This window comes from Andrena cerasifolii, chromosome 6 (assembly GCF_050908995.1).
Source record: "Andrena cerasifolii isolate SP2316 chromosome 6, iyAndCera1_principal, whole genome shotgun sequence".
Classification (NCBI taxonomy): domain Eukaryota; kingdom Metazoa; phylum Arthropoda; class Insecta; order Hymenoptera; family Andrenidae; genus Andrena; species Andrena cerasifolii.
This window is the reverse complement of record NC_135123.1, coordinates 10,042,351-10,064,297: the sequence shown is the minus strand read 5'-3', so window position 1 is coordinate 10,064,297 and position 21,947 is coordinate 10,042,351. Positions and strand designations below refer to the sequence as shown.

The window sequence follows — 21,947 nt, the reverse complement described above, 5'->3', positions numbered from 1 at the left end:
GAAACGATAGGTGTTCCAATAACGCCCTATGTATTCAATGATCCTATTCAAGAAATTAATAAGTACTTACCTGCAGTGGCGGATACTACAGGGCGGCTGATGAGCAGATGCCGCCTGTGCCCCTGCCCAGAAGGCCCCTAGGGCCCCATTTGCAAAAAATTATGATTAGGTATAGGTATCCAAACACTACATTTATTTTTTCATACTACTACACTTGACCCGTTTTTAATAAACTATCGCTTCATTTTCCCGAAGAAATGGGCCCCTCAGAACGTTTTCCATCTGGGTCTTTTTTCTTATATCCGCCACTGCTTACCTGCAAGCGGAATCTTGGTAAAATTTGTTACAGAGAAGGACCAAGGGTTTAAATTACATTAAAAAGCGCCTTGAACGTAATATTCTTTTAGGAATAGTGGTTTATTTACTAATCATGCCTCCCAGTATAACGTACACGTGCTTGAACATACCTGCAAGTAGGCGGAAAGCGCAGCATTCGGCGCGAAGTGAATCTCCTCGCGTTATCTAATTATCTAAATAGCTTTCCCCGTCCCGAAAACATCTAATTATCGCAATAACGTATTAATGCACTATGCAAATCGAATATCTGCGTCTGCGCCCGCACCTTGCAATATGTTCCTTTCCAGTTAAACCCCGACGACGTCTTTCTTAGTCGTTCATCCGCGGAGTGGCGAGTATTGCCTTCGATTTTCTTATTAGCATCGACAGTTCTTCGTTGACACTTGTGCGGTACATTCGATACATACATTCGATTACATCGTGTCACTTCCCGGCTGACCCGAACAATTGGAAAACGGCGCCGCTCATGGAATATTCGTAGGCTCTCGATCCTAGCAACAGACGCATTTCGTTTTCGTTAAACTCAAGACCGTCTTGAGGGATCGGTTACAATGGGGATCAAATTCAATTATTTCGTTCTGTAAGTAGGCTCCTTCCTCTTACTGTTAGCGCAGTTGTAGCTTTTACTCCCGCGGGCGAGCGGGACGAATGATCGAACACGGAGATCGACGAAATTTGCGCGGGGTGCGAATCAACATTTTCAAAGTTCTCGATCGACCTGCGTCGCAAGAACTGACTCTCGCAGATATAAGGCGGCCACTGTTTGCGTGAAACTGAAAATCAGTCGAGTAAATGTTGTATGTAACTCTAAATAGAAAAAGAATGGAGTCTTCCGCTTCGTTCTACGATCTCACGCGCCCTGTCATCATTCAGCAATCAATGATCGAGTCCGTTTATTTAAATCTATCCTCCCGAAACATTCGAACAATGAAAGACTTGGGTTGATAGTGATTAGATAAGTAATAGGCACGCTACCGCGCTGCAAATGCTTCCGTGTTTACTGGGGGCTTAAGCTCCCGAAAGATTAGATAATACTCTGGCACGGTTTCAAACGAAAGCGAGATGATAAAAGCACCCAACATCCAAATATCGAGAAATCGAATGTACATCCCTTTAGCCCATTTTACAAATAACAGAAAGGCAACAGTAATCGTCAATAATTGATGCTGATTAACGTATCAAACAGGGCGTTGTTTACGCTGGCAAACGCGCTACATTCGTCTACGAAAGAAGGATGCTGCGATTTGCGTCAACGGAGATCAAACACGACAAGCGCGGCGTGCGATTTCATGGAACACGATCGCCGTCTCGTTTGTTTTTACGGTCTGGACGACAAGTGGAAATCTGGGTGATTATCGCGACCGTTTCCCTACTTGCTACCAAACATTTCTATAGTAATACACAGAGGAGCGAGATTCATGAATGGTTTGTTCAGGGGTGAGAACGTGAAGACTCTGGTCCTTTGCTATTGGTCTCTGGAGGCGTTCGACCCGCAACAAACCCTGCGGGGATTCCCTTCTCTAAGGAGACTCGTGATAGCGAACGGGAACCTGACTACAGTGACCTCCGCATTTCCGCCCGAGGCTCGGTCGATCGAGGTACACGAAATTGATCTTTCTGCAAGCGAGAATCGAAGTCCGTTAGAAGCAGAACGTTTCCCCTACAGGATTTGGCCATAACTGGGACCAACCTTCGGCACCTGCCCGATCAACCGTTCGCCAATCTCTTGAAATTGAAGAGCCTGGACCTCAGGAACAATACTTTCGCAGAGATCAAGGTTGCAGCGCTTAATACACCATCGTTGCATCACGCCTACCTTTCCGGTACGATAAGAGATACTTTCAGGCTTTCCGTTACCTTAACTTTCATTATCCTCAAATACAATGCAAGTTTGCGTATAAAAGGTAATCCCTTGGAATGCACGGAGAGCACGAGGTGGATCCTGGACCAAGAGAAGGGCTCGTTCGGTGATAAGATCGCTGATAAAGACAATCTACGGTGCACCGCGCCGTACGAGGGCAGGCCGCTGGTCCAAGTTGTAGAAATAATCAATGTAAACAGCAATTGCAGAGATATTATTTATTGGTCGATAATAGCGTTGCCTTTCAGATGACTGGTGGGCGTATGTCGTTTGAATTTACCGTTTCAGACGCTGAAAGATGAATGCAAGAGGACGGTGTGCGATTGCGAGTTGGTGTATGTTCTTGGGCAAGGTGGAAGACACATCCAGAGGCAGCTGATGGTGTTTGCTTCTCTGAACTGTAGCCATCGTGGATTGACCGAGATGCCTAGCTTCTTACCGGGGAACACGACCACTCTTCGCTTGACTGGAAACAAGGTTGCGCTATTTTATTCTCAGTGTGAGCTGCCTTTTAGAGAAGGCGTTGTATGTAATATCTAAATCTGAAACAGTGATGAGGAACCTTTGGCCAGTAGTGGGCCAAAAGTGTGAACCTAATACTCTACACGGGGCGCAATATTAAAAACTGAAATATTAAATCAAAGAATTTTAATTTATGAAGTAAATTTGTTATTTTTAACATAGAATTACACAGTTAAAAGCCGCGGGTTGCTCGTCACTGATTTAAAGTATCCACAGAATTCATCATTCTGCCAAAATAGGAGGGTTTACGGTTTTACACCCTGAAAGTAATTTCCTTGGAAGAGTTCTCTAAAGAATGTCGACTGATCATATTGCAGATACAAGATCTGACGCCACTTACGACTAATCCTGCTTATAAAGGAGTGATAGACCTGTATCTCGATGACAATCTCGTCGAGTCCATCGTTCAGCTGGAGGGGTCGAGTTGGGTAGATCGTTTTCGGTTACTCAGTCTTCGAGGGAACAAGCTGACCGATGTTAGTATCAGGTCGATCGTAAACGGGGACACTTTACTGGAATAGAGAAGATGGGAGAGGGATTAAGCGCTGGAACACTTGCAGGATTTAGCATGTTAATTGTGGTTTATCCGCTGAAGAGTTGAGAAGTTTGTGTCGTTACTGTTTCAGCTGCCTACGTATGCTCTGGAGAATGCATTGCTACACAATGGGAACGCTGTGAGCTTGTATCTTGGGAATAATCCTTGGAGATGCGACTGTCTGTTCACCCCCGGGTTTCAGGTAAACTATGCTGCGAAAATCTAGCTGTGGGCCCTAAACGTTTAGTTAGCTATCGAATATCAAAGAAACACAAATTTTAGGATCTGCTGATAAGATACACTAATCTCGTGAAGGATGTGAACGACGTGAGGTGTACTCTGACAAACGGGGATGAGAATTCTGGTAAAACTGTAAGGAATCTATCTACTTCTTCCCTTAAGACAGAGTATCCAAATGCGTAACATTCGGCTTCTTTGAAGATAAGAGACCTAACGCGCACCGAGATCTGCGTCTCATCGGATGAAGACCCGTTGCTGCATCCTCTGGATGTTCTGAACATTATCCTGGCTTTACTGATATTCCTCATCATTGGCAAACTCCTCTACGATTACTGGTCCTTCAGGAAGACTGGCAAACTGCCTTGGATCGTCGCCAAGATACCGTAGGCAAGTGTAGAAGATGGATGGAAAACAATTGCGATCGGAGGAACGAAACTTCGGTGACTTGGTTGGTCCTTATCACTTTCAAAGCTAAACCAGTTCAGATGCGATTCAACTCGAAACGAGTCTGTAGTAGCTAATGTCAGACCAGCTGAAGTCAGTCGAACCTTGGGAATCCTTACAGTATCCCTAATGTGTCTCCTCGAACTTCCACTTATACCTGCAGTCTGGACTTCTCTTCCTGACTGTATCGACGGTACAGCTCGTCAGCAGCTAACTTTTTGGCACCGCATTTCCTGAGACCGCGACCTGCATTCGCACGAATAAGAGTTAATTAGAAACGAGAGAATTTACTAAAGCCAGGGAGAATTGTTAAGAGGTGAAAGAACCTTCGCTGTTATGGCCCAACGCTTTGCAAGTAGCCACGTAGGTAAGGCCATTGGAAGTTTTTATCTTCTCGATGGTATACCTCGGGACAGGTTGCCCTTTCTCCAGACAGAGCTGGTACAGCTTCCTCTGGTTCGATTCTCTCGGACCATCCGTGCCTAAGTCGATTATCTCTAACATTCTGATAAAATAAGTAACGCTATGAATTTGGAAAATCAATGATTACGAGCTGGACGTGTGCGACACATACTCCTCGTTCGAGAGGTCTGCTAAAGTGACCAGCTTCTCGTCACTCATCTGTTGGTTGGCGATCATTCGTAGTATTTTCACTGCCAAGCCGTTCTTCGCGGACTCTTCGCTATCCCCTCGAGAGGTTGCTGTTAAATTGCGGTATAACGTGTTTTACGAATGCGAGCGTGGATTGCGGAGCTCTGTTTCATTGCGACAGGTCGGTAGGGTGAATGAAAGTTTGCTATGAAATTACTACCAGTAAATCCACCGAGACTACCACGTATCACGAAAACGTTCGACTTGCAACGGAGAAGACCATCGTTTACGCACTGATACACGATCGGCACTTTGCAACGATCCGCGTACGTCTCGAGGATATTCAACGGCGTCCGTTGTTCCGCGAACTGTGCCGCGCTCTCGTCACCGCTGCCCTTTAGAATTTATTTTAGCATTAAAGAAATTGTGCGGAGCAGATTGTGCGCGTCGAGACAGTGGGCGTACTTTCAACGAAATATTTATGCAATCGTCCTTGGATACAATAAATCCTTGACTCCCTATGTTCTGCTCGGAATCGATCTCAAGACTGGAATCACCGACGTTCGCACCCATTTCTTGCTGATGAAGAATAATACACGAGTTCTCGTGTTCTGAAGGATATTTCCAGTCAAAGAAAACAGTTCTCTTTAAGCTAGAGCTAAAATGAAATAGAGATACCACTTATGTCCCTGCTCTCTGTCCTAGTTTCTTCACTTTTGCTGCACATCCCGGTTACGTCCATTGCTCCCTTGGGGAATCGATTTCCTGTTGATACAGACAATGAATCAGTAACTTGGAAGATTTATTTAATTATATAGATTCTTAGGTTTATATCTTCCATTACCCATGCCAGATTTTCGCATAGCATAGTCCACTACTTTCCCCCATCCCTCTAAGCTATGCGCTTCCTTCATCCTCTGATCAAAATCTGCAGGAAAATAGCCGTTACTTAAATACTACATAGAGGAACTCTGCATTGAGCTACTCGTTAAAGAGAACCCCACAGACGTGTATCAGCTTTCAGGGAATTGGATTCTTCGGTACTGGAGCATTTTCCACCACTGGAGTAATGCATCATCGACGAATCATTCGACAGGCTTCCCTCGTCCGAATCCTTCAACATTGACTTTCGGCTATCCTCATTCACATCGACGTCCCCTTCGCACATTCTGCATTCAGACACCTGCGTTTCCGCGACCATCTTGCCGACATCGTTCTCTAAGCTCTTTAGCATACATCCGATTAGAAAGTCCAAACAACTAGGAGCTTACCGATGTTAAACTAATTAACAACGTACTTCGTTCTGCAGAATTATTGATCCTCCGGCGGAGATCAGTGATGTCGATTCCTCGGAGTCAGGGGAGTAGAAGGACGTCGACGTTTCTAAAGATTCAAGAAACATAATCATCTCCCATGAATGTTTTTTTTTTCAATTACTATCACACTGCTACAAAATTCTACGTAGAGGGCGAATAGAGATAGTCTTCGCAAGGGGAATAGTGGCGCAATGTGTAATGCACGAACCTATCTCGCGACAACAGGGTGCCCGAAGCTGCTGAAGGAGATCCTCCGCGCGGTCGATCACCGCTTCCATTTCGCAGAGGAGTGGCGCAGCATTTGGGAATCTCTCGGTTATCAAACCCCAGACGAACTCGGCATCTTCTGCTCCTTGCAACGATTTTGGCAGATCATTCTTCTGGCACGTGGAGTCTCGCTGTTCCGACATTCGAGCAGCGCGGGTTTATCTCACCCTGCTACGATGCATCAAGCATTCGTATGATTGCCGAGCTAACAAGGATGTCGTGCACTTTGAAGGGAAGTGTCTTGAAGTTGTTGATAGATTGACGATACGGCGAATTGAATGGCCACAAACATTTCGAGCGAATTTCGTGTTGGCTCCGATTAAGCACATAGAACGGCGTGGGAACGTGTCTTGATCGCCAGAATCTTACGCCAGATACGCGTCATACCTGTGTGGTAAATATTTTCGATTCAGTGCGACCTTGACGAAGATTTAAAACTTTAGTGTCAACTAATTTTGTAAACAGTAGTTTCAATAAACGACATTGTGACGAAGAATGAAATTACGCAATGCCGAAGGTACAAAGCATGAAACTAGGCTTGGCGTGAATTTTTATTGATAATAAGAGACCTCTTACCGCTAAATTTAATACACATCACATTTTCCTTATTGTAATGCGAATTGTTAGGAATATATACAAAAAGCCATTACTGGGAATTCCTCGATATACGGCGATACATCGAAAACGTGTAGAGTCCGTTTTAAGGTACTTATGAAGACAATCTTAGTTTTCTAAATGCGCGAGTTGTTTTTTTTTCAAGGATGACAACGTCGTGTTTTGTGCGCGGAGTTCCGTTGATTCTGGGAGACCAGCCCGCGCTCGCAACGGAAGAGAGTATGCTCCTCGCTGGGCGCGCAAAGATGGGGCCAAGAATCAAGGGAGCACGGGCACGTGATTAAAATTACGTGGAAAAAAACCAACGTACAAATTGGTTCTATTTAAGTAAACCATGTACAATTAATTATACTTAAGCCGATCATTATTAATTACATCGGTTTTTTCCTTGTTTCACCTTGCAACGGGATTTCTGAATTTTGTTCTCGATAAGACGATGATGCAATTATGTTAATTACAAGTAATGCGTCATAAAAAAAGGTTGACATGAAACAAGGGTGTGAAGAATTGGCTTCTTGAATGTACTTAATGTAAAAAAAAAAGAAAAGAAAGAAAAGAGGAAACAAAGGAGGAAAACTGTGTTCTTGTTCAAAGCTTCGCTCTCTCCGTAGTCCCGTGTCATATTTATTATTCTCATTCGATCGCCCCCTCCCCCGTCCTCCATCTCTTCTTAATCGGCTTTCTGTTTGTTACTTTCCGGCGATTTGTCCCCGTTCATCGGGGAGCGTGAACGGCTGCGGCTTTTGCTGTGTTTGCTGCCTGATCGGGATCTTGATCTGTCGCCCCTCGATCTCTCGCGGCTAGATCTATCTCTGGAAGAAGAGCTGGGATTTAAGAGACGACTTATGGATTTGCCTGTCTTGCGCTAATTATTATCATTCGAACTCACTTCGAGGGAGACTTGGCTTTGGATTTGGACTGCGACCTGGACTTTGACCTCTCAGCCTTGGACCTAGAACGAGATCTGGATTTGGACTTTGACTTAGATTTCGACTTTGAGCGGTCTCTTGATCTGTAAAATTATAGTTCAAATGAAGAAGAGGAAAGGACAGAAAGTATATAAGTAAAAAAAAAAAACGTACGATAAAGCTAATTGCTCTTTCTTTTCGAATTTGGTAAAATATAAGTTATGTGTACAGAAGCGGTGAGAGGCAACTACAAAACGAGCCCAAACACAATGCCAACGCGCGAGTGGGAGGTGTGGTAAGTATGTTCTCGATGATTGTTGCTGATAAAATTGCGCAAGAAACAAAGCAAATAAAATTAAACGCTATTCGTGGCGAATGTAATTATAAAACGAACGTAAAATAATGAAATATGTACCAAAGGATACGGGATACTCACTTGGATTTGGAACGGGAGCGGCTACGCTCAGGAGATTTGGATTTGGACTTTGATTTGGATTTAGAGTGTGCCCTTGATTTGGAGCGGCTGCTGCGACGGCTACGGCTACGAGAACTGCGGCGACTCCTAGAGTACAAAGAAAAAAATATTCTCGTGAAGATGTCTTTTGAAATTTACTTAACCGAAAGAAAAGCAATGGGTCTCAAGGTACGTTAAGTATAATGTTATATCGATCTCAATTCTTATTCAACACGAATCTTTTGCGCCATGCATAGTAACCAACCCGAAATATCTCTCTAAATGCGTGAGTAAATTCTAAAAAAATAAGTGAAAGAAATAAAAAGAAAACAGCAACTATATATGAAAGTTATAATGCCGAATATTCAAGAAAAAATGTATGGAGCAACTTGAAAGTGATCTAATCAGAATGTATCGGGTTCGAGAACGACGGTAATACCTTGAGCGGGAGCGGGATCGGCGGCGAGATCGAGATCGCGATCGTGACCTCGATCTTGAGCTTGATGATCTTGAGCGGCGACCGCGCCTCTTATCTTCGATGAGCCTGATTCTGCGTCCGTTCAGTTCTGTGTCATCCAACTTATCGATGGCGTTCTTCAGATCGGTGTACGTTGCAAACTCTACGACTCTGTAATATCAAATTTACACAAATGAATAAATATAGGTATTTATGGTGGTAAGAAAAAGAATGTTAAACTTTCTTTTATCTATCACTGTATTTACGGCGATATATGTTAATGATCGCAAGACTTACCCTTCGTTTCTGCGCTGCTTGTGTGCATCTGCGTATGTCACTTCTCCAGCCTGTCTCATATAATCCTTCAAATCCTGAGCATCACACAGAAACACGAATTAGTACATTGCAATGACACGCTAAAGATATCTTACGATTAATCATATGAGATACGATTAATGTTCACGTATGAATAATACTACAATTGTGTTCCTATACTATCGATTACGCAGAGGTTGAGAATGTATCCTGTGCACTTTTGTATGTTATCCACTATGTACCCTAGCATATAACTCATGTCTTTCCTTCCATAAGTATGTGCGAAATTCTATCCTTCACTGAAAAAAAGCCAAGTAAATGTCCTGTCTGCCCATTATATCTTCAGTGTTGAATAGATAATGTTGATAATATGTGCTCGAATTTAGTATCTGCAATTGATGCAACCTTTCTTTTTATGCAATTCAATCTTTAAAACAAGTATAGTCATTTGTAACACTTGGAAAACACCTCCAACTCCTGTAGAGAAATGTGTTGAAGTATGTTTGGATTGGAAACGAAGGTACTTCATTTCTGTCTGAGTCGATCAGATACATATCCGAGTCGATCTCTGCAGAGCAGCTCGCAATACAAATTTTATTACATACAAACATTTTTTTGAAGCTCTTAAGTTTCTTTAAGATGCGACTACAAATTCCAGACATACGCGGTTCGACCAGAAACTATATGGATCGTTGAAAAGATGGAACTGCATAAGGCAGAGAGAAAGACAGTTGCTTGTGATAATCGATATGAATTAATTAACGGATGTATGGTGTGGTATTTTTTTTTTTTGAACGTGCTTGAAAAAATTTCCGTCTAGAAATGCTTACTATTACAAAGCTTGTATTTCAAGACTGACAAAAGTAAACGTAATAACACGTGTACAGTAAATAGTCACCCTACTAATTAAAAACAAATTACTCAAGGGATCGAACCGATATGGAAAATAAAAATATCGTTTCTCACTGGCTTCCTTTGAACGACTGAAGAAAAGCTATCAAAGAAATCTCTTGGTTATTCTCACGAACGGTTCTTCTCGTCTAGTTTGGAAGATTCATATTCCTCTTGATGTGTGTCCTTCGTTGTTTCCTCTGAGGTTGTAGCGGTCGTTCTTCTTGTCAATCCTTCGAAGGGAATCTCTGCGTGGTATCCATTGCAACTTTTTGTTATTCGATGGAGCTTGTTCTTGTATTTGTGGGAACCAGGTACGGCTTTATGTTGTAGACTCACTCACTCACTTTCTCTCTCACTCTCTCTCTCTCTCGTTAGGTGCGTGCGTGTATTGTCTCTGATCTTGAGGTCTTCTCTTCGACGTATCGTCCGTGACATCGGTTTTGTTTCTTTAAATTCGTGTAAATGCGTGCTCGCGAAGATCCCAAATGTAACTGTATCCAATTTGTAAAAAAACAGTAATAAGAATCGTGTACGCCGACGACACTTTCAGATTCTCTTCCAACGAATAACTACAAACGCTTAGTTACTGAATGCTCTTTGCGTCTCATTGTACACCCAGAAAGAAAAGACTGAAGGGACATGAGCCACCATGTCAAATTGCCTTGCATAAAGAAAAGTTGGTATTGGTTCCTTTCATTTGCAGCGTGAACGCTCGTCCGCGAAATTATAACCGCGTGTTACGAAAACGCGAGTTTACCATTTACAAAAACAGAACAACGTATAAATGGATGGATAAGCCGAACGATATTAATGAAACGAATGGATGCCTAATTTCGAGCACAGTTGATATATCTATTTATATTAACAACTAAAATTGTTGAACTGGTCCCCCGCCTCTGGTACTGCTTTCTATTTGCGTGTGCACGGCTCCAAGATCATCGAATGTTTTAATAGATAGAAATCTATCATAAATAACACCTGAACTATGGTGCACAGTTTTAACAAAGGTATACATACACTACCGCTCAAAACGCTTTGGGTACACCTACCGCATTTATATTCCAAATTTAAGTGCAAAGTTCATAATCTGACCGTATCTTAATCCTCCCACATTTTCTGGAAGATTTTCTTACCGCGTGATCCCATAACTTTCCTTCAGCTTTAAGTAATAAACTTTTAGGACATTACAACTCTGACTATAAGCCTCAAAATGGCAGAAGAATTGAAATTATTCTAAAGAGAAACAGAATACCGATAGACTTAGACACTCTAGCCCGAATTAAACGATTTTGGAAGTGACGCGAGACAAAAAACATGGAAACTAGTACGATATTCGTCTTTACAATGATATGACCACCACAAAAACTACTATGGGATGAATAGGATTGAGAACTCACGAATTATATCACCCACGGCCCAGATAATAATCGTAGCAACCCTTACAGAAGAATTGGAGGAACATTATTACTGAAATCGGTGGAGACTCCACGACCGAGACGTTTCATAGTTTTCGTGTTTTATCAATAAAACTGTCTTTAAAGAGAATAAATTTGAAAGTGCCTTTTTTATCACCAGCACGTGTACCCAACTTTTGAGCGTTAGTGTACAGGGTGTTCTCCGACCCTCGTACAAGAATTTACCAAGTCGATTCTGGGAGTGATTCCAAACCAGAAATGTCGTACAACTATAGGCTTGCAACTTTACAGTTAAGGAGAGGCTGTTACCAAAAATTGCTAATTCCGCTTGGCTCTCTCGACGAACCGTCGTCTCCGAAACTACTGATTGTGCTGTCTAGCTTTTTAAGTATTACTTAGGAAGGATTAAAGTTTTTAAACAATTCTTCTGTCAAGACGCGAAGTTACTTTTACAGCGCAAAAAATATAATTCTTACCAACATCACTACCCTCGCGTCTGATCAAAAGAATTGTTTAGAAAGTTCAAGCTCTCCTACAGAAAACTGAATAGTAAAAATTCGAGTAGAGAATCAAGTCGCTTCGAAATCAGCCAAAATTAACAACTCTGATTAAGAATACCTCCTCAACTATTCATTCGCGTGCCTGTAGTCACATGCCATTCCTGGTTCGGGACCGTCCCCAGGATCGGCTGGTAAATTTTTGGACGAGAGTTCGAGAGCACCCTGTATATAAATGTACAGAACATTATAAAAACATACATATGACGATATAAATGAGTAAGTACAAGTGTGTGTATATATATAGATATATATATATATATATAATAGATATAATGTATATATCTAAAGAGTACACTCGGTTAAGGTGACACATTTACCTTGGACCCAGGCACCACCTTGCTTACGGACAACAGACAGAGAAAGGCCAGACACAACGGCACTTGGTCGGGTCGAACGGATCTGTGTGGCGTAGTCGCGGGATGGTTCGGGTTTCGGCCCGTGTATGCCCTCATGGGTGGCCGCTGCCTGACTTACTAGATGGCTAGGTTGGTGGCGTACCAATAGCAGTAACAGTCGTGGTGTAGTAACAAGTGTGACAGTAGTTACATGATGGACTTGAGGTGGGTCATCGTGGAGGCATGGGCGGGGGTGTTGGCGAATGGTAAAAGTATCAGAGAGCGTATGATGCAAGGATACGTTTGGACATGTATCTGGTGGTGTATGTCGTGGATCAGAGGATGCGGCAGAGCGTCAGGTAATAGTGATGGACCAGTATCGATGGTTGTAAAAGACCATGCAGGGCTAGAGAAACTGGTCAGAGTCATTGATGATCGTAGAAGGCGGACGTTTTTCTCTCCCAGCGAACAGCGACGGAGAGAGGATTCGCAGACACGTAAGAACCTATCATCATCACTGGGATTGTCTCTCTCACTGGGTTTCACCACGTGTATCACTCGTGGGCAAGCAGTGGTAGGCGGTAGGTGGTAGGGTGTACCCAGTGTGCCACACGCGGCTATCTGTCTCTCTCTCACCCCGGGACACCTCTCAGAACCAACCTGGTGCCACTTGACCTCAAGGCGAGCCCATCTCGCGTGCATCGTCATCTTTATCTCTCATCGCGCATCAGTCTCTTTATTGGCCCTACCGGTCGCGCCCCTCCACGGCGAAGAGGACATTGGCTCTTCGGAAAGAACATCAATTTTATTGTTTTTCCTCAACTGTTGGCCGAACGTAAATGAAATAATAAATTGAAAAAGGAACACACACGCGTGTCGAAGAGAATCGATTCGAGAATTTTTTTGCTTTCATCAAAAGACAACCAATCATCCGAGAGAAATCATCCGATATAAGATTGTATATGATATATACAGGGTATCAATAAAAGTGTGGGGCATGATTTCAGGGTCGATTCTACGCATTAAAGTAACGAGAAAGGTACGTAAACTCGTATGCTCGATAACGAGTAACTCTTTAGTTACAGGCTATTCTGTATTTGTTCAAACGCGAGCCTGAACCGCCTGAAGAAGAGCAACAGTCTTATCTTATATTTTAGACACCAATTTCGTTCAACGTTCGACTTTTACTGCTACCACTATTATGGATTACTACTCGTGTCAAGTTTATGAAACCAATTACAATTACACGCGATTAGTAACGATGATGGTGGTAATAAGAACAGTAATAACGTTAATAGGTTACCCTTGCACAGGCGTTCCAAGACCGCGTCCTCAAAATATACAAAATAGGGTATAAGTGAAGAAGTTAAGCGTCACCTTTTTCATTATTTCGATGTGCAGAAACGATCCTGGAAAAATGTCCCATATTTTTATTAACTCCCTGTATGTGGTAATGTATATTGATCAAGTAAGACTTGGTCCACTTATATACACGCAAGGCAGCTCGATTTCTGTCTGCTTATTCTTTTTTTGATTCGTTGGCATGGATTCGTATGGTATATGTGCGTATGCATGTACATCTTCTAAGGGGTTTCGGAAGATGGAGTGCGTCCTGGTATTTCCCACATCGTTAGCATGTTTCCCTATGTCTTTCCAGATTGCCCTTTGTCGTCAATCTATCGTGTCTCTGTCTTCTCCTCCTCCGTTCGTTAGCTTGATGTCTCTTCTCTTCTCCGCACCTCATTCTTCCAAAGCACGCGGGGTAAACTGTACGCTCCGATTTCCTCAAGATCACGCTCTTCTTCAATGGGCAAACGTTGCATTCTCAGAGTTCACATGCCTGGCTCTTTCGAGGATCTCGTACGCAGTTACTGCTTTCCTCCCTGTGTCGCACCTTTTCGTCACTCTTTACTCCCTTTCCGCCCGATTCTCGTTCGTTCGTACTTCAACTGGCCTTTTGCGTCTCTCGTCATCGAGCGGAAGTGTATACATTTTTTTGGACAAAGAATTTGAGATATCGAATGCCACAGACTTACTTGATCAAAATGTACATCTTTTTTTTTCGTAACTCGGAAATATAGAGAAGCTTGGATGAGTATAAACCACGAACTTAAAATGACGAAAGAAAAATCGAATAAAAATATTATATGTAAACGTACTAAATTGTCGCGTAGTAAGTTTGGTTCGACTCGGGGGTAACGAAATGCGGAACCATCGCCAGACGAGAGAAAGCATATACGTATGTATATATTAGTACCCGCATTATTCTTTTTTTTCAGTGTAATCGCATGATTCTTTTTCTAGAACCTCGAGTAGCAATCAAACTCACGAAAAAAGCTATCAGAGGATGGTAAAATAATACGAAAGCAAAGGGTACAGATATTGCTTACCTGCCAGCTGACGCGACTCGAGAGATTTTCCACTGTGAGGCGATACTCGGTGCGTGTCGGGGGTCCGTATCTACAAAAGGAAAATCATAGATATTATAATTTGTCGAGTTAAAAACGGCTAGAAGCAGGTTTGTCTTGGACCTGACTATATTAAATGAAATAGATTTTTTTTTGAAATTTGTATAGATAATAGTCAAATTCTAAGTAATGGAAATGCAAGAGACTTGATTTATAAAATTGAATGTATTTGCAAGAGATATTATATATAATGTAAATTTTAAATAGTAAATTGATTAAGTTATTAAGAAATGTATCGTTAGAGCGTAACATTGGATGTATGTACCTGGGCAATGATTGCTTGTAGCTAGATGCGGTCCTCGTGTTTCTGTTCACACTATCTCTGCAAAAAGGGATGTCATGTGAACAGAAATAACGGATCGTTGGTTAAACCTTCAGCAAATAACTACAGATTCTGCATTCATTGCTCAGGCACACAATCAATCACCTGTTCCAATCGAATCAAATCTACTCAAAATGCAGCAATAGCGTACCTGTCGTGCCGCATATCGTCTCGGCTGTAACAAACACAATACCACACATCTATTAGTCACCAATTACATCATTCTACCATTCGCTCTCTCTCTCTCGCAACTACCACAGTAATGAACATAATGTCCGGGAGGGTCTTGGATTCACTCTAGGCATTATGCTAGAACGTGTTAGATTAATTCTCATTCACACTCATTCACTTTCATTCATTCACTCCCATTCTCTCAGAACTAGCTTTCTCCTTTTGTAACTCGTGTTCTAAAATTCGACATGCTCGGGTAGAGCAGTCAAATCCAAGACAACCAATTCGAAACTAATTTAGAGAATTCTGCGTGCCAAGACGGACTTTTTCGCTGTGACACGAAAAAGGCAAATGCTTGCTAACGCGATCTCTAATCAAGAGCTCATCATATCCATGGTTACGTTCTTCCCCGAACGGGCGATATGCAAAATCATTTTCTCTACAACAAAGTCGAATTAGAAACAGATAAATGAGTCATTGAGGTGGTGAGAAATTTGGTTTCAGCGAGGGAACATTAATCTCCTTGGGATCCATAAAGAGATTTTGCATATCCGATGTTGGCTGCCTGCTGGGGAGTAGGGGATAATGATCGCTCTGATAAAATAAAAAAAAGGATAGCGTGTCTTACGCAGATCGCCTCGAGTCCCCATAACCACCACGGGAGTCACCATAGCGCCACTGGTCACTACCCCTAGGTGTCCCCCGGGCCCTCTCTACAGTAATTCTGTAACAAGACACATTGGATATGCTTACTTGTCTCTCCAGGAGCGTGAGCGTCCGTAGCCACGGTCGCCTCGCCTCCCTGAAACACCCCGTGCTATCTCCACCGCCACTCTGAAACACACCCAACAAAACCCCGCCTAAGTCCTCGACTAATTCTTACTCTAAAGCTGCTTCCTTCCTTCCTTCCATCCTTTTCCATTTTTCTTTCCATTCCTCAGCCTTCTCCTTTCGAAATCCGTTCAAATATCATCATCATCCGACTCGCCTTTATCCTATCATCAGTCCAGCCACCGAGGCGCTGTCCCCGCTCCCTTTCTCTCTCTCTCTCTCTCTTTCTCTCTCAAGCTTGTCTTCATATCCCCTCTCTTTCTCTATATATTTTTTCTAGTTGATGTCCACTTAACAACTCTACAACTCTTAACTCTGATAAGCCTTTTCATAATTGACTGGGATCTCTGTACATTCGCTCGCTATACATCTCCGCTTTGTCGACACAAAGTTCAAGGGACAAGAGACATTCGTTACACGATCACCAGAGAATTATGAAAACGCATCGACTACTGTGTAGCGTTTCTTTTTCTTTTTTAGTTTCGACAAATTTTTCCTTACTTAAAGAAGCAATATACATTACTTAAAATGCTGAGGCATTCATTATACAAAGTGTATTCGATAGTCACTTTTATAATCGGGGAATTGATGGAAGTAGTTCAAAATGGCGGCAAGTCACATCGGCTATTTAAGTAAAAAGATGCACTTTTATTCCAGAACAAACGCAATCGATAATTTGGAGGACAGACGCCGTTCATTGAAATGTGTAAACTTAAAGTACATAGTTTACACTTCAAATTATACAGAAGCAACAGCAGATATCACTGGTACAAGATGAGATCCAAACGAAACCATAAAAAACGTTAAAATATACAAGGGCTCTGTTTTTCGAACACGGTAAAGCAAAAGTAAAACTCCGAAGGGGCAAACATTATTCGATATATTACACAAATTTACAAGTGACTTTAGTAACACAAATTATACTAATCCTTATGTACAAAGCGAGATAATTTGTTTCATTCTATCATTTTTCATTTATCAATTAACAAAACTCTACAATGCCTCTAATTTAAAAATGCAAATCTGCGAAACGTTTAGAACGGAAACACTTCACTCAATAATGCACGAAAAGGTATTAAAAGAATAAGTAACATTGCCAATGCTATTGCTTCTCATGAACAGTCCTACTTACGCTGTGCAACATTAACAAATCTTCTCTTAGAAACATTCTCCAACGAACCGAGCTTGAAATTTAGTACACATTTCTTAACTACAAGTCAAAATTCTTCACATAGAGTATGCTAATGTTGCACTTCCAATGATAATACATCTTAACAATATTGCAATTGTTTTAAAAATCTGTATCCTTAAAAAAAAGTGCGATTAAAGGCTACATGTTTCAATGGTACATATTTTATACCTAGCATCAATAATATTATAAAAGAATGGAAAACAAATACATGGATCGACGATCCACAATTTAAATGAACTGTGAAGAGAAACTAATCATGCAAAACATGCTACCTACACCATTCTTCATTCTCCTAACATGTTTTCTTTTTTTTTATATATATATATATATATTGTAAAATGTACGTATCAATGAAGTAGGATGATACATTACCTTTCTCCCAGCAGCTCCTTTCCATTGAGCTCGTAGACGGCGTCGTCGGCGTCCCTATAGTCGTCGAATTCCTGCGAACAGAGAATTTATATTATGAATCAAGATGAGATAAAAGACGTCAGATTCTTCATGCAGTACAATTTTGTTGTTATTTAATAATTCTTAGTAAGTGTTGTGGAACATTTGCACGATCATCGATGCAAATGTCCATGGATTATAAACCTATGTAGAAAAGTAATTTCATAGATCTAAATAATATTAACTTTAGAAGATTTCCTAACAGAGTTTAATAGATGAAATTTTCTGTCAAAAAAAGAAGAAGAAAAATTAATGTTGAGGACATATTTATACATGATACTGTTTGTAACTTTGTAATTAGCATTTTACCTCAGAAGTGATAGGCAATTAGATGTTGCATAGGAGTAACACGATTTTTCTTTCATTATGCATAACTTACAAACATTTTGTAGATTAATCGATGAAAACCAGCACACATCTCCACTAAGCAGCCACAGTACCAATGTGTTCAGGGCTCAAGGTAGGTCAGATCAACTCACGAGTTCGAGTTATTTTCAAAGTGGAACACTTTACACTCTACACGCTTTGGTCCACGATCGAACAGTAAATTGGCAATTTTTGTATCTTTTTTTTTCGTAAGTTTTCGTACATTTTCAAGTAGAACAAGCGTCTCTTTCTGTGCCTATGCATTTTTTCTTCCCAAATATTTTCAGAAACGTCGAGTAGCGAATGGCTTGACAAAGACTTTTCGGACCAAATTGAGTACAGCGAAGTGTTAGGTTTTGCGTGTAGAATTCGATACAGGTACTTACAACAAAGCCGTAACCATTCTTGATGAGGACATCACGGAATCGACCGTAGCCTCTGAAAAATCTCTCAAGGTCTCTTTCCCTGGTGCCGTATGGAAGCCCACCGACATAGACCCTTGTCCCTACCATACTGTAAAAAAAACAATTGAACCACATTAGACTTACCACAAAGGCAAATCCATTCTTCATAGCGACCTCCTTGATTCTACCATATTTCCGGAAGAACTTCTCAAGGTCGCGCTCTCTCACCCGGTATGTTAATCCACCAACGAATACTCGGGTGCTCATTCTTAAAGGAAAATATAAAAACACCATACATAACAGGCTTCCTTGAGAACCTGCTGCTTAGTCACATGACAACATAAGTTACGTTAATTTCCAATATTCTGGCTGAGAAATGCAATGCAACTCGTACAATGACTTTACAGAGTTGAGATTAGCAGTATTGTTTCATATTTCTACAGTAAAGTAAAGAGGACACGCAATGTTTCGCGTAGAAAAGGAAGCTTCGCGAGATACAGTTGGTATCTTCGAGCGATAAAATCAAATGAATTTAGTCACAAGTGCAATACAGAAGTGCCATTATAACGAGAGAATCTAAGAGATTATCTAAATCGACATGTTACACGTAAGACACATGTTATATTTCATCCTGCATCCTTTATTAGTCATCCCACACAGAACTGTGCAAAACTCTAACAAGCGACTGAACAGTTACATACACAACGATGGTACTCTCAGGACTTTAAACAATGTTAACATAGTACAGGATTATTGCGAATAAGCATGAACATTGCTGCACTGCTTATAAAAAAATAATACAAAAAAAAGAGAGAAGGAAAAATAACATGCTGTTTACCAGAGAAGAAATACATTTATACAAATGATAAAATTGTAATTTGAAGCTATGTAATGTTAATTGCATACTCGTAAAAAAATAATGGAAGCAGTCCAACTACAGGCATAGATAAATGCCACCAAAATATTTAAACAATACCACACAAGGCAATAGTTTCTATTAGCTATCTTTTGCGAGTACATATGAAAAAGCTGGAGCAGCTTGCTGAATAAATGTTAAACTCTACTCTTTCTCAAGGCTTGAAAAAAAAAAAATAATAGTGATTTAAATGCTCAGCTTAATGTGACTCTCTGTAACTATGTTAAGCACATCTCATGCACTTGTGGATAAAAAAAATATTCTGTACGTTTGAATGAAAAGAAAATAAATGACTCAATACTTGAAGCATGGATGAGATATGAATCATTGTAAGTATGCTAAGGTGTTTATCTCCATGCTTACTCAGCCAAAAATGTGTTTACACAAGAATGAGTGTGAACATCAGCCGCGTTCGGTACTTGTAATTATACAACCGCAATAGTAAACGCGAAGTTTATCGTCGATGGAAGAGATACAGCGCGTTCCACTTTGGACGAAGTGATATGAAATTTGAAGCTCTTGTTTCTGCAGCTGAACATATATACTCGATGTCGATTACCATACGAAAGGAAAGAACAGGACGCTATATATTTATTGTTTCACCCACTTAAGAGCGTCCCCTTCTCACGGCGGCTTTCTTCCATCAACTATACACGATGCCCCAGAATTCTCCGTTGAGTAAACGTTTTATTACAAAATTGTATAAAAAAAATATAAAATACGAGGACAAAGGTAACAGACATGTTAGTTCGATATCACAAAATAATAGATCGACGATATTCGTATAATAATCTAATCTGTTCATAGCTGATTGCATTAAGAAGCTACATTGAACACCTTTAACAATTCGAAATAGTAAACACCTCGTATAAACTATGATTCATTCAACCTCGAGGTGGAGGTGGATGTAAACAGTGGGATTTTCCTATTGATGCACTTTACTGTATTCTACTTATATCAGCCTGTTGGTTATTTATTTTATTCCTATATCATTCCCTTATTTCTGTTCATAGAACACACATTGCACTCAACGGAATAACCTGGGACACCCTGTACATTTGAACGTCAAAAGAAGAACTTTAACGTACCGAACACGTCTAATGTCACGAACAAAACTTAAAACAAGCACAAACACGTAAAACAATGTACAACAAAGTAAACTAAACAAGCCTCGATGTTTTGTGAACGTTCACTATCGAGAGCATCAACCTTTAAAGGGTTTTTAATTAATCGTTCCTGCATTGCAAATTCAGGTAGAAATAAATTAAAAATTTTCATTGTTCTTATTTCGAATGCAGTGCTACTAATTAGTTTCGGCCTCGTTACGTTGCACGGATTAAACTCCGCAGGCAAACAATGTACCGTTACGTGGTGCATTGTTTTCCTTCCCTCCGCGTGCCGCGTCATAAACACCTTTAAAGGTTAAAAACAATAGATACGTTGTTATTCAACAAAACGTTTCGCTTGCTTTTCGTAGGCGAGCAAAGTTGTTTACAAGAATGAAACGATTTAGGGAATGCAGTATGTACGAAGCACCCGGACGACAAACCGTATTTTTATTGGACACTCGCTTCATAAAATGGCGGTCATGCGATCACTTAACGCCGTTTTTTCCACTACGCAAGCGATTTGGCGTGGACGCGTATACAAAGCGTCCCAGGGGATCCTGGGGCACCGAGTATAAGAAACGTGATAGCCGGACTTTGCAAAAATAACTAATACTACGGTAGAATGACTATTTATTGGGCAATATTGTCGCTGCTATGCGAGGAAACCTCTCGAGAATCATCGATACGATGCACGAACAATTAATATCGAAGGTAAACGTTGCGGGAGTATCCGTAGGCCACGATAACGACCGAGATAAACTAATTGCGTGTGGTACGCGTACCTCTCGTGACTGATTACGGAAAAAAAAAATACCTTGCACCCGATTATCCATATGACGTAGATTACTGATAGCGATTGCCACGTCACTGATATATGCAAGAGAAAATTTCGTAACGAACACGATTATTTGAACGGAATGGATGAAAACACAAATGGGATATTCTATCGCCGACGAATTGGAGTTAATCCATAGCGGTACGACGTGCCGAGAACACTCGCCGCGAGCCGTGGCTGTTACATATCCATAAAACGGGAATATTTGCAAACAAATCACGTTCCCTCGAATGTACGTAATTTTATAGAATGAAGAACACGTTCACAAACTTACCTGAATAAATGTGAAACCACGCCGCTTTGTCCACTAAAACGTTATGCTGTTTCACGATACGATACCACTGAAATTGCTAGAAGAAGTAACGATCGGCGTTTGGTGCAAGATGGCTCGCTCCAATAACGGAAACAAACCGGGGTTCGCACGAGTGAAGACAAAGTCGCTGGCTGCCTACGCCTTCACGGCAGACGCCTGCGGCTGGACATGTATGGTAATCGGAAGTTAATTAAAAAAATAGCGTTTAATAAATTGAAATTATAACTTAGCAGAAATACATTGCTTTCATTGCTAATGCGTTGTATGCAACAATACTCTTTATTATAGCTTGTTATAAATCACTATTCCCCTCCCTTTCGAAGGTCGTATTACGATTAAGTTATGTATTAACTACGTTCCAGATAATAAATTCTATAAACAATCATTACCTTACATATTTCACAGCTATCGTAATCGTATCATAATTTTCAGTAATACTTATTACACTGGCGGGCAATTTTAGGTGCACGTAGAATACGAGTCG

General features: G+C 41.1%; 3 protein-coding genes across 25 annotated transcripts; 1 reads left to right on the top strand and 2 right to left on the bottom strand.

Moving 5' to 3' along the window:
* Positions 1–398: 398 nt before the first annotated feature.
* On the bottom strand, positions 399–6,620 carry LOC143370247 (uncharacterized). Of its 2 annotated transcripts, XR_013085581.1 has the most exons (8): positions 6,075–6,620; positions 5,848–5,933; positions 5,559–5,775; positions 5,395–5,478; positions 5,229–5,315; positions 2,499–3,252; positions 2,215–2,383; positions 399–848 (listed from the first exon to the last, which is right to left on the bottom strand). XR_013085581.1 is itself a non-coding variant. In XM_076815118.1 (6 exons), exons 1-6 carry the CDS (start codon positions 6,274–6,276, stop codon positions 781–783), a joined length of 744 nt encoding a protein of 247 aa, XP_076671233.1. In that variant the 5' UTR covers positions 6,277–6,620; the 3' UTR covers positions 399–780. The 2 variants fall into 2 exon arrangements, 1 of the variants encoding a protein (XP_076671233.1); XM_076815118.1 differs by lacking the exons at positions 2,215–2,383; positions 2,499–3,252.
* Positions 796–5,242, top strand: Swi2 (Protein singed wings 2). Of its 2 annotated transcripts, XM_076815093.1 has the most exons (10): positions 796–937; positions 1,544–1,705; positions 1,793–1,955; positions 2,024–2,180; positions 2,262–2,410; positions 2,507–2,695; positions 3,058–3,216; positions 3,367–3,477; positions 3,558–3,647; positions 3,717–5,242. In XM_076815093.1, the coding sequence occupies exons 1-10, from the start codon at positions 909–911 to the stop codon at positions 3,900–3,902; spliced, it is 1,395 nt and encodes a 464-aa protein (XP_076671208.1). In that variant the 5' UTR covers positions 796–908; the 3' UTR covers positions 3,903–5,242. The 2 variants fall into 2 exon arrangements, with proteins under 2 accessions (XP_076671208.1, XP_076671209.1); XM_076815094.1 differs by lacking the exon at positions 3,558–3,647.
* A 46-nt stretch (positions 6,621–6,666) lies between the features above and the next one.
* On the bottom strand, positions 6,667–21,585 carry B52 (serine and arginine rich splicing factor B52). 21 transcript variants are annotated; one of them, XM_076815101.1, is made up of 12 exons: positions 21,425–21,585; positions 18,273–18,399; positions 17,443–17,513; positions 15,801–15,881; positions 15,028–15,051; positions 14,820–14,876; positions 14,477–14,546; positions 8,865–8,938; positions 8,550–8,738; positions 8,093–8,218; positions 7,638–7,760; positions 6,667–7,572 (listed from the first exon to the last, which is right to left on the bottom strand). In XM_076815101.1, the coding sequence occupies exons 2-12, from the start codon at positions 18,396–18,398 to the stop codon at positions 7,419–7,421; spliced, it is 1,095 nt and encodes a 364-aa protein (XP_076671216.1). In that variant the 5' UTR covers position 18,399; positions 21,425–21,585; the 3' UTR covers positions 6,667–7,418. The 21 variants fall into 21 exon arrangements, with proteins under 21 accessions (XP_076671216.1, XP_076671210.1, XP_076671222.1 ...); XM_076815095.1 differs by lacking the exon at positions 15,801–15,881 and adding an exon at positions 15,676–15,771; XM_076815107.1 differs by lacking the exon at positions 15,801–15,881 and adding an exon at positions 15,676–15,771 and having other exon boundaries at positions 7,638–7,700.
* Positions 21,586–21,947: the final 362 nt, after the last annotated feature.

Excerpts from the sequence above, each read along its gene's own strand:
- Swi2 (XM_076815093.1), top strand. The coding sequence starts at position 909 with ATGGGGATCAAATTCAATTATTTCGTTCT. Across the intron at positions 3,217-3,366 it reads GAGGGAACAAGCTGACCGAT|CTGCCTACGTATGCTCTGGA; the intron begins GTTAGTATCAGG and ends TTACTGTTTCAG. Across the intron at positions 3,648-3,716 it reads ATGAGAATTCTGGTAAAACT|ATAAGAGACCTAACGCGCAC; the intron begins GTAAGGAATCTA and ends GCTTCTTTGAAG.
- LOC143370247 (XM_076815118.1), bottom strand. The coding sequence starts at position 6,276 with ATGTCGGAACAGCGAGACTCCACGTGCCAGAAGAATGATCTGCCAAAA. Across the intron at positions 5,934-6,074 it reads ACCCTGTTGTCGCGAGATAG|AAACGTCGACGTCCTTCTAC; the intron begins GTTCGTGCATTA and ends TTGAATCTTTAG. Across the intron at positions 5,316-5,394 it reads TATGCGAAAATCTGGCATGG|GAAATCGATTCCCCAAGGGA; the intron begins GTAATGGAAGAT and ends CTGTATCAACAG.
- B52 (XM_076815095.1), bottom strand. The coding sequence starts at position 18,398 with ATGGTAGGGACAAGGGTCTATGTCGGTGGGCTTCCATACGGCACCAGG. Across the intron at positions 8,939-14,476 it reads CGAGTCGCGTCAGCTGGCAG|GATTTGAAGGATTATATGAG; the intron begins GTAAGCAATATC and ends TGTGATGCTCAG. Across the intron at positions 7,573-7,637 it reads AAAGCCAAGTCTCCCTCGAA|CTCTTCTTCCAGAGATAGAT; the intron begins GTGAGTTCGAAT and ends CTTAAATCCCAG.